Here is an 11,772-nt window from a genome sequence, read left to right on the forward strand (position 1 = left end):
ATCCTTTCCCCATTTCTTGTTTCTCTCAGGTTTGTCAAAGATCGGATGGTTGTAGATGTGTGGTATTATTTCTGAGGGCTCTGTTCTGTTCCATTGGTCTATATCTCTGTTTTGGTACTAGTACCATGCTGTTTTGGTTACCATAGCCTTGTAGTATAGTTTGAAGTCAAGTAGCGTGATGCCTCCAGATTTCTTCTTTTGACTTAGGACTGTCTTGGCAATGCGGGCTCTTTTTTGGTTCCATATGAACTTTAAAGTAGTTTTTTCCAATTCTGTGAAGAAAGTCATTGGTAGCTTGATGGGGATGGCATTGAATCTGTGAATTACCTTGGGCGGTATGGCCATTTTCACAATATTGATTCTTCCTATCCATGAGCATGGAATGTTCTTCCATTTGTTTGTGTCCTCTTTTATTTCGTTGAGCAGTGGTTTGTAATTCTCCTTGAAGAGGTCCTTCACATCCCTTGTAAGTTGGATTCCTAGGTATTCTCTTTGAAGCAATTGTGAATGGGAGTTCACTCATGATTTGGCAAATGCACCTTGTTTCACAAGTGGAAAGAGTAGAACATAGTGGAAGGCTTTCCTTATTTGTCAGTAGTGTGAGTGCAAGGTGTATGTTGCTTAGCGTATATAAGAACCACATGAATACATTTTTTATATTGTGTCTAGATATTTTTTCTAGAACAGTGGGTGCATCTAAAGACTATTTTAAAACACATTTTTAGTTATCTGTTGAAATTTATTAAGGCAGTATTAGTATACTTTTAAAATCACTTTTTGTAGAGTCATCTTGTTTGATGGGGGAGTTCAACCTCATCTGTTAAAATTTCTTAGAGCAACTGTGTACCTTATTTTGGTGTTTTTTGAAGATAAGGTATAAAGTGATTTGGGAATTTTGAAAAGGAATTATTGTTTCTTTCTAAGTAGTAATTAGAAATGTCTTGGCAAGGCAGTAGTAGTTACATAGTAGTTAAAAGTGCAGGCTCTAGAGCCTAACTGCCTAGTTCCAATCCTGTTTAATACTTGTTAGTCCTATCAACTTGGACAGATCAGCTTGCTGTGCCTGTCTTTTCTGTAAAATAATGTTAATAATAAAGCCTTTCTCCTAGGATTGCTCTAATGATTATATGAGCCAGTATCTGTAAAGTGTTAAGAATAGTTCCTGGGCCAGACTAGTACTCAGTAAATGTTAGTTATGAAAGAAAATGTTAAGTTTCCTCCAAGGTAAGTGTATTTTTACATCTTTTACAAGGGGACCGTCAACTATCTGAAACTTAGGTTTTGACTCGTAATTAAAATTGGTTAGAAAAACCAGAGCCCTGATATCACTTATTATAATTAAACTTAAAAATAACAGCCTACATGAAGGATGTATTTATATTAAATGTTTAAATGAGAAAAGTGTTTCCTTAGTAGATAATATTATTTATATAAGGTTATTCTAGTTTTAAATGTTATAGTCCTATTTTGAGTAGCTTTTAGAGAATTAAAGATTTTTAGATTTTCATATGGGCTCTCATATGGGCTGGGAGACAGGTATCCTCTGTGCTCCCATCAAAAAGACAGAGAAGTTTGTCTTCTTACCATGATTGTCAGTAAGATTAATTACTAGCAATAATAGTAGAAGAGTTAGAACTGCAACCAACAGCTCAGTTGTGTATTTAGGCATACAAGGAGTTCAGTGTTGCTTATATGTGACGTATAATGCCTGAAGGGGTAGGAGATGAGGCAAGCAATGTGGACTTTATCCTTTGGTGATAGGTAAAGTTAAACAAGGATTAAAAAAAATTCTTAAGATGCTTTATTTCTGTTTGCTGGAAAATTGACATAATACACTATGCTAGTCCCCCATTGTGGCTACAACAAATGACCACAAACTTAACAGCTTAATATATCATACACTTATAACCTTATAATTCTGTTTTTCACAAGTACATGCACAGAGTTGATTGACTGGTTTCTCTGCTTCAGATCTTATAGGCTAATATCAAGGAGTCACCCAGCAGAGCTCATGTCTTGGAGGCTCTAGAAAGACTCTATATCCAGGCTCATTCAGGTCATTGGAATAATCAAGTTTCTTGTGGTTGTAGGACTGAAATGTGTATGTTCGTGGTTGCTGTCAGCTGAGGGCCACCCTATCTCCTAGGGACCTCTCTCTGATCCTTACATAGGGACAGGTACGTCTCAGAGCCAGCAATACCACAATATGTCTTTCTCATGCTTGGGGACTGACTTTCCCTTCTACCACATCTCTCTTGCCTGCTCCTTAAAATTCATCTTTCTGACTACAGCCAGAGAAAGTTATCTGTTTTTAAGGGTTTATGTGATTAGACTGTGTTACTTGGATAATCCCAGAAAGGTCCCTCTCTTAAATTCTGTAATCTTTCTTAACATCTTCAAAGTTATTTTGCCATGTAAAATAAGAAATTCAGTTCTTAGGAATTAGGGCATGGGATCTTTAAGTGGGGTCATTCTGCCCACACATATTTCTTGTCTTGTTAGAAAGGAAACCCTCAGAACAATCAGAAAATTTTGAAATAAGTAAATAATCATGTAATATCTGTAATGTAAAACATGCTTCCTTAGATATGGCACCCATATGCACTGCTCAACCATGTGTAGCAGCCCTGACCTACTGGCGGTTCAACAAAGTCTTAGATGTGTCCATGAAACTAGGGGACTGGGATGCCTGTTGGAGTCTTGGCTTATATAGTTACCTTCCATTCTGGTGATGTTTCGTAACACAACTTGCCAAATTATTAATATACAGGTAGTAAATGGCAGTCTTTTTGCATGAGAGCAGAAGAGTAATAGGTGGAATCAATAACAGCAGTAAATTAACAAGTAGTTCTTAGAATCTAATGACATTTGCTGGACACTCCCTATGTTCCTGTTTTATAGGAGATACATCTAGGGTCCAGAGCAGGGATGCGACTTCCCCAAAGTCTCATAGCTATACAGCTAGTAAATAGTGGAATCAATTTCTGAGCCCAGGTGTCTATACTGTTCCCCTTCTGTTAGTCACTGGAACTAAAATTGTTTATTGAATCTTTCAATTTTCATAGTTTGTACTGAAACCAGATTTTAGAGCTTTTGAATCTTTTAAATCATAATCTTGCACATATCATAGCTTTTTTGATAGATAATGTGATTTTTGATGTTCTTTTATTACTATTTTTTTCCATTTCAAAATAACGAAGGATGGGCTAGCATATTTATTTCATTTATTGCTTCCCTTCTCTATTTTCTTAACCTCATTAATAATATAGATTCATTTCTGTTGTCTGCTCTGAGCTGTTAGAAACTTGCCTTTTATAAAGCTTTTCCATGGGCAGTTATTCTAATTGAAATAATGGGCCTCTGTACAAGAAGGAAAATAAATGTGACTAACCCTGGGGATCTAGGAATTCTTTACTTTGCACTTTAGCACCACTGTTCATTTTTCTGAAGCTACTAATTGTTTCACCTTGCAGCATTAATGCTATTGGAACAGTGCAGTTTGAAACTTTTATCTCCCTTTTACACTCAGGAGAATTAAAAGCCACAGTATCTCATTCTAAGAGGTGGGCTACCCAAATTTTCTACACTGAGAAAATAAAACCTAAAGGGATAAAGAGAATAGTAAAATAACTTTCATTTCAGCATCTAAATTGTGTTAGGATGGCTTAACTCCTTTCCCACGCTTGGAGAAATGTATCTGTTCAGTCTTAGTTGAAAGATAGTGCACTTTCCATTGGAGCATTTGCTTTGTATTTGTCACTTTTAAAGCAGTTTTTTTTTTCTTTTTTAAAGAGTTTTTTTTTTTTTTTTTTTTTTTTTTGTAATTTTGCTATAAGAATGATGCAGTTAGCATCTGTTGTCAGTGTACTGTAATGGAGCTCACTAATGTTCTACATCCCTCCTCTTTCACAGAGTACGATTTTGGAAGCAAAGTAATTTTCAGCGATCTGAAAGCCTGTTTGATATATAAAAGGAGTTACCAGAATGACTAACATAACCATTCTTATTTTTTCCTATCCTCAAAATGGTACTCCTGCCCCTCCTCCACCCCGTGTTTCCCAGGATGTGCTGAGTTTTCTTTCTACTCTGGAAAATGCTGAGAGAAAGAGAAACTAAATATATGGAGCAGAGAAAAAACTTATCTGAATATTCTTCAAAATACTTTCCTTGTAGTCCTTCAAATTTAAATTTCTAAAAGTATTTACTGTTATGTAAAAGATGTAAACTTATTTTGATCCTTTTGCAAATATTATTGTCTTATCCAGTGTTATGAATAAATAAGAAGTAGAAAAATCACTGATTTCTCAGGACCTAAAGATTACTCTTTTAAGCCTTCCTTCCTTCTTTCTTTCTTTCTTTCTTTCTTTCTTTCTTTATTTATTTTATGAGATGGAGTCTCGCTCTTGTCACCCAGCCTGGAGTGCAATGGCATCATCTTGGCTCACTGCATCCTCTGCCTCCTGGTTTCAAGTGATTCTCCTGCCTCAGCCTCCTGAGTAGCTGGAATTACAGGCATGCCCTACCACACCCGGCTAATTTTTGTGTTTTTAGTAGAGGCAGGATTTCATCATGTTGGCCAGACTGGTCTCGAACTCCTGACCTCAGGCGATCTGCTCATCTTGGTCTCCCAAAGTGCTGGGATTACAGGCGAGAGCCACTGTGCCTGGCCTCATTCAGTTAATTTATTGAGAACCTGCTGTGTCCTAGACTCTATTGACCACTATATGTACAGTGTCACTTTTTAAATATAGCTTTTATACAGTCAGTTATTTTAAAAAAAAATTTAAAAAACAAGAAAAAATATTTTATATTTACCTGCATATTTACTATTTTTTTCCTTTTGACAATCTCAGTCTCTCTATAATGTCATTTTCATATCATCTTGATTTTGAAGGGTATTTTGATGGATATGGAATTCAGAGTTAACAAGCTTCTTTCAGCACCTTAAAATGTAGCTCCATTGTCTTCTAACTTATATTATTTTAGAAATGAGAAGACAATGAAAATTTTATCTGTGTTTGTGTATTTTATTGTTTATTTTACCTTTGGCTGCTATTAAGATTCTATATATCACTGGTTTTCAGTTATTGATTATGACAACGTCTTCATTTTTTTCCCCCTGTTTATCCTGCTTGGGATTCATTTAGCTTTCTGCATCTGTAAGTTACAGTTTTTACCAAATTTGGAATGTTTTAAGTCCTTATTCAAGTACGTTTTCTTCCTCTGTGACTCCAATTGTACATTTGTTAGAATGCTAGATACTGTTCCACAGGTCAGAGAGATTCTGGGTTTTTCCTCAGATTTTTTTCCCCATTTGTCTTTCATTTTGGATAGTTTATATTGCTGTGTCTTCAGATTCATGGATCTTTTCTTCTACAGCTAAGCTTATTTGTTCAGTTTTTCATTTCACATGTTGTATTTTTCTGCTTTAGAAGCCATATTGGTTTCTATTTTGTATTTTCCATTTTTCTCATCATATTAATATTTTCAGTGAAATCTTTAAAAATATTTGTAATAGCATTAAAAGGCTATTTGTCTGCTACTTCTGTCTTCTCTGTCATTTCTGGGACTCTTTGTCTATTAGTCATTTTTCTCCTTGTTAGGTTTATGTGTCTTTATGTGCAGTAATTTTTTATTGCATGCTGTGAATGCTATGTTGTTTTGTGTATTTGTGTCTGTGTGTATTTTAATTTTTTTTTGAGGTGTGTGATTTTTTTTGTTATTTTCGAAAGCTGTTAAATTACTTGTGCATCAGCGTAATCATTTTTAAGGGTCATTTTAAAGCTTTATTTCAGCAAGTGTATAGTAGTCTTTACTTTGGGACTAATTTAACCCTCCTACTAAGTCATTTTTTTTTCTGAGCTCTCTACTGAAAGCCCTGAATGTTCAGTGAAACTACTTAAAACTCACATGTCTCCCAGCCCTATGCGAGCTCTGGGAATTGCATCACTTACAGCTTCCTGATAGTTGTTCTCTGCCTGGCCTCATGGAATCTCACACTAAACATGTATAGCTTATTATTTATCTAAAGACTCATTGAGATTCCATGCAACTTTATGGAGTTCTGTTAGTATCTCTGCCTACTTTCCTCCTTGGAGGAACTCTTAGAAACCTTAGTTTCCTTAGGCTCCCCAAACCGATCTCTATCTTCTTAACTCAGTGTGAATGCCATTTTCTGCTTAGATTCCTCCTCCTCATCCTTCCATCTATATAGTACCTTTAGGCAGAAATCTAGAGTATCTCAGGGCTTATTCATTTTCCTTCTCTCAGAGATCATGGTCCTTCCCTGCCTGCTGTGCAGTATCTGTATATAATTGTAGCATATATCTTACTCAGTTTTCTTGATGTTTATAGCAGAAGGGTAAGTTCATTATGGCTGGAGGCAGAAGTCCCTGCTAGTTTAATTTTAATTCTGATTTATTCTTATTCAAGTAGTATTTAGTTAATGGGAATTCTGACCAGCTGATTATACAAGGTGCAATAGGGGCATGCCTCTGAGATTTGGGCTTTTGTATTGACTCACCAGGCATGCATTCCAAATAAGTGCAGACCGGGCCATCCTAAATCACAAGATTAGTAGCAAGACATATCAATTTTCTTATTCTCTCATTAATTTAGAGTGAAGTTTTAAAAAATACTTCAGTTTTTCTTACACCGTCTTTAATCAGATCCCGTTTTTATAAATCATGTTTTCCTTATGTGAAGTGATACAGCTATATTGCTAATCAACTGTATCCTTTTAAAATTTCAGGAGCAGCATTTCTTGCTATTACCACTATCTATGCTGAGACTGGTTCAGGTTTTGTAGTACCAAGTGCTTCTGCCAAAGCAGGTGTGGAAGCCATGAGCAAGTAAGTATTTCCTGGTCAATCCTGTTGCTGAACGTAACTAATACAGTTTGGTGGCTCAGGGAACTAAATTCTGGCTTTCTGGTGTCCATCCAGAGAAAAGTAAAACACAGACTTGGATTCACCATGAGGCACACATTTTATCTTCCAGATGAGTCTTGTTTGTCTATAGCAGCATTGTCCTGTGGAACTTTCTGCAGTGATGGAAATGTTCTGTAAATATGCACTATCCAGTAGCCACATGCAGATATTGAACCCTTGGAATATCCCACTATGACTGAGAAACTAAATTTTAAAAATTAATAGCTGTATATGGCTAGTGGCTATGTATTAGACACCACAGGACTATAGCTTTTTTGCTCTCCCAAAGATCTTTATCAGTGTCATCCCTAACCCCTCTCATAAGCACATCTTTATTCTTTTATTGCACATACTGTTTAAGGTTAATGGGACTAACACAGACTATGAGCACTTGCCAAGTCCAGTGGCCTTTCTCAGCAGAGTATAACTGCTTTTTTTTTTTTTTTTCTGAGACAGGACTTCACTCTGTTGCCCAAGCTGGACTGCAGTGGCGCAATCACAGCTTATTGCGGCCTTAATCTCCCAGACTCAAGTGATCCTCCCACCTTAACCTCCCAAGTAGCTGGGACTACAGGGCGGTGCCACAGTGCCTGGCTAATTTTTAAAAACTTTTTGTAGAGATGAGGTCTTACTGTGTTGCCCAGGCTGGTCTGGAACTTCTGACCTCAAGAAATCATCCTGCCTCAGCCTCCCAAAGTGCTGGGATTACAGGCATGAGCTACTACACCCAGCCATGATTGCTTTTTGAATTTGTTCTCCATTGTCTTTGTTAAAATGGGGATTCTCATCATTTCATTGCTTGTCTGGCTTGCTGTAATCACGGTATATTTCTTTGCTACCAGTCTCTTCCCCCTGTATTTTTTATTCACATTTTCACCAGAATTATCTTTCTAAGAATATATATGTCTGCTCACGACACTCCCCAGCTAAAAATCTTAGATCATTTCCTGTCACTCTTTGGAATAAAAGCCAGAACTCACTATGGCATTCTAAACAGACTTGTCTCTAGCCATTGTTAATTTATTTATTTATTCAATAAATATTTATTGTATACCTTATATGTGCTTCGTCCTAGGGATATGATAGTGATGGAAATAGAACAGTCCTCATTGTCAGCTGAGTTTAAATTTTTTACTATTCCATTTATTATTTCCATGCTTTAATTTCCATTAACTGTTCCATGTTTCCCTAAATGTACCATACAGCTTTCATATGTCTATGCCTGAGTTATACTGTTGTTGGAATTTTGCTGTGATATTTTGCTTACTTCCTTTGGGATGTTTTCTCTGTAATCATTTCCTCCTCTCTGCCTTAAAACTTTGTTTAATCCAATCTAGTGAGAGGACAAACATTAATAAGTAGATTCTAAAATGAAGGTAATATACCAATATAGCAGAGGCAGAGAGCAGGGCATGGCCGGCTGGAGTGCAATGGTGCGATCTTGGCTCACCACAACCTGTGCCTCCTGGGTTCAAGTGATTCTCCTGCCTCAGCCTTCCAAATAGCTGGGATTACAGGCATATGCCACCACACCTGGCTAATTTTGTACTTTTAGTAGAGATGGGGTTTCTCCGTTAACATAACATTAAGCAATCTGACTTCCCCACTTCAGCGTGAGTTCTGTGAGAGAAAGGGCCATGTGTTTGCATCCTCATTACCCAGAAGGTTCTGGTCCATAGCTGGTGCTCCATGCTTGTTGAGCTGAATTATGGTACTCTTCTTTTAGTAGTCCCAGAGCATTTTTAATATTTAAGTCAGTAAATACACATTAGTTTGAGATAGAAAGAAATATTTATTCACAAGCTGAATCTTAGTCTGAATAGAGATAATTACCATTTTTAAGGTCATGTGGTGTTGGAAATAAAGGATGAGAACTTGACTATTTTGGCAGCATTTGTTCAATGTCAATATTTGTTTTGTGAGAACCCTTCAATCTTGTTAGAGCTTTGTATCTCATGTCCTTTAAGAACTGATTTGGGCCGGGCGCGGTGGCTCAAGCCTGTAATCCCAGCACTTTGGGAGGCCGAGACGGGCGGATCACGAGGTCAGGAGATCGAGACCATCCTGGCTAATACGGCGAAACCCTGTCTCTACTTAAAATACAAAAAACTAGCCGGGCGACGAGGCGAGCGCCTGTAGTCCCAGCTACTCAGGAGGCTGAGGCAGGAGAATGGTGCAAACCCGGGAGGCGGAGCTTGCAGTGAGCTGAGATCCGGCCACTGCACTCCAGCCTGGGTGGCAGAGCGAGACTCCGTCTCAAAAAAAAAAAAAAAAAAAAAAAAAGAACTGATTTGGTGCTGCTTTTATTGTGTTCCTGCATATAATAGATGCTCAGTAAACATGTGCCTTCCTTCACAGCTTGAGTTGCCATCAACCTTCTTCTCATACTTTATAGTACACAGTCATACTAAATAAGGCATTATAGGTCCCCAAATTCTACATGTTGTTTGGGCCCTTGTCCTTTACTCATACTGACCCATATGCCTTTGCTGTCTTCCTTTCTCCATGTGTATTAGTCTGTTCTCACGCTGCTGCGAAGAAATACCTGAGACTGGGTAATTTATAAAGAAAAGAGCTTTAATTGACTCACAGTTCCACATGGCTAGGGAGGCCTCAGTAAACTTACAATCATGGTGGAAGGCACCTCTTCACAGGGCAGCAAGAGAGAGAATGACTGCCGTGTGAAGGGGGAAGCCCCTTATAAAACTGTGAGATCTTGTGAGAGAACTCACTCATTATCACGAGAATAGCATGGGGAAAACTGCCTTCAGGATTCTGTTTTGTCTACCTGGTCCCACCCTTGACATGTGGGGATTATTACAATTTAGGGTGAGATTTGGGTGGGGACACAGAGCCAAACCATGTCACCATCCTACCTTCTTAATCTGTCAGCTCCTCCTTTCCCCTGCCTTTGCAGCAAACTCCTAATCCTTCTTCACCCGTCAGCTCAAATGTTACCTCTTCAGAGAAGCCTTCCCTGTCACTCCCACTTAGGTTCTTCTTCTTTTAAGCAGGTATGGCTCACATCACACAATTCCCAGCCTAGTAACTAATTCATTATATAACCAAGCTCACCTCTCTTGAGAGGGAGGGACTGCTCTTTTGAGAGCAGGGACTGACTTTATTTGAGGCTAAGCAATATAGTATTGATACATGGTAAGTATATGATAAACATTTGTTGAATGAACAATAATAATAGCTAACATATTGAATATTTTGTTCTTAGCATCTTAACATGCAGAGCTAACTGTATGAGGTAGATTCATTGTCAGATTACAGTAGTTCTTCAGTATATCAGCTAGCTTAATGACAGTTGAAAGATCATGCTAGCAGTTGAACAAATGTATCTGAGACACCTCTGAGCACAGAGAGGATGGCTTTTCCTCTAGGCAGATTTTCTTAACAGGTTGCTCAGTTTTTCATAGGATAATATAGACTCTGCTCAGTACAGTAATTCTATTAAGACATGAAGCAATTTAGAGTAGATGCACTATAAATAAATGCCCAGAGTAGCTATGGCAATGAAGTTTGTCAAAAACATCACTCAGAGAAGCAATTTTTATGTATGTTCTGTCTGAAAGAGATAGAGCCCACCCATTTCTCTAAAATACATTCATGGATTAAGTCAGATTAACAGGCTATCTTTAGATTACATGTACCCTATTCTGTAGAATTGGTTTTACTGAATTGGCCTTTGAAGTGATGCTGTAAGACTGTATTAATGGATGTCTGATAGTTTCATAGAACTTAGCCCATTTTTAAAATTATTTTACTTTACATTCTGGGATACATGTGCAGAATGTGCAGGTTTGTTACATAGGTATACATGTGCCCTGGTGGTTTGCAGCACCCATCAACCCATCATTTACATTAGGTATTTCTTCTAATGCTATCCCTCTCCTAGTTCCCCAGCCCTCGACAGGCCCGGTGTGTGATGTTCCCCTCCCTATGTCCATGTGTTCTCATTGTTCAGCTCCCACTTATGAATGAGGACATGCGGTGTTTGGTTTTCTGTTCCTGCGATAGTTTGCTCAGAATGATGGTTTTCAGCTTCATCCACTTCCCTGCAAAGTATATGAACTCATCCTTTATTATGGTTGCATAGTGTGCCACATTTTCTTTATCCAGTCTATCATTGATGGGCATTGGGGTTGGTTCTAAGTCTTTGCTATTAAGAACAATGCTGCAATAAACATATGTGTGCATGTGTCTTTATAATAGAATAATTTATAATCCTTTGGGTAATACCCAGTAATGGGATTGCTGGGTCAAATGGTATTTCTGGTTCTAGATCCTTGAGGAATCGCCACACTGTCTCCCACAATGGCTGAACTCATTTACACTCCCACCAACAGTGTAAAAGTGTTCCTATTTCTCCACATCCCCTCCAGCATCTGTTGTTTCCTGACTTTTAATGATTGCCATTCTAACTGGCATGAGATGGTATCTCATTGTGGTTTTGATTTGCATTTCTCTAATGATCAGTGATGATGAGCTTTTTTTTTTTTCATAGTTTGTTGGCTGCATAAATGTCTTCTTTTGAGAAGTGTCTGTTCATGTCCTTTGGCCACTTTTTGATGGGGTTGTTTGTGTTTAATTTGTTTAAGTTCTTTAAGTTCTTGGTAGATTCTGGATATTAGCCCTTTATCAGATGGATAGATTGCAAAGCTTTTCTCCCATTCTGTAAGTTGCCTGTTCACTCTGTTGATGCTTTCTTTTGCTGTGCAGAAGCTCTTTGGTTTAATTAGATCCCATTTGTCAACTTTGAACTTAGCTCATTTTATCTATTGCAAGGATACAGTATCTTTTTTTTTTTTTTTTTTTTTTTTTTTTTTTTTTTTTT

At 37.6% G+C, this 11,772-nt stretch overlaps 1 protein-coding gene across 1 annotated transcript in view; it reads left to right on the plus strand.

Annotated features, from left to right (window-relative positions):
- DECR1 (2,4-dienoyl-CoA reductase 1) overlaps positions 1 to 11,772 on the plus strand; it is a 46,283-nt gene that overhangs the window by 23,590 nt on the left and 10,921 nt on the right. The window contains exon 7 of the mRNA XM_017867908.1: positions 6,752 to 6,851. Within this exon, the coding sequence (XP_017723397.1) occupies positions 6,752 to 6,851 (100 nt within the window). The remainder of the gene's footprint in view (positions 1 to 6,751; positions 6,852 to 11,772) is intronic.

This window comes from Rhinopithecus bieti, unplaced genomic scaffold (genome assembly GCF_001698545.2).
Source record: "Rhinopithecus bieti isolate Rb0 unplaced genomic scaffold, ASM169854v2 scaffold_3856, whole genome shotgun sequence".
Taxonomy (NCBI): domain Eukaryota; kingdom Metazoa; phylum Chordata; class Mammalia; order Primates; family Cercopithecidae; genus Rhinopithecus; species Rhinopithecus bieti.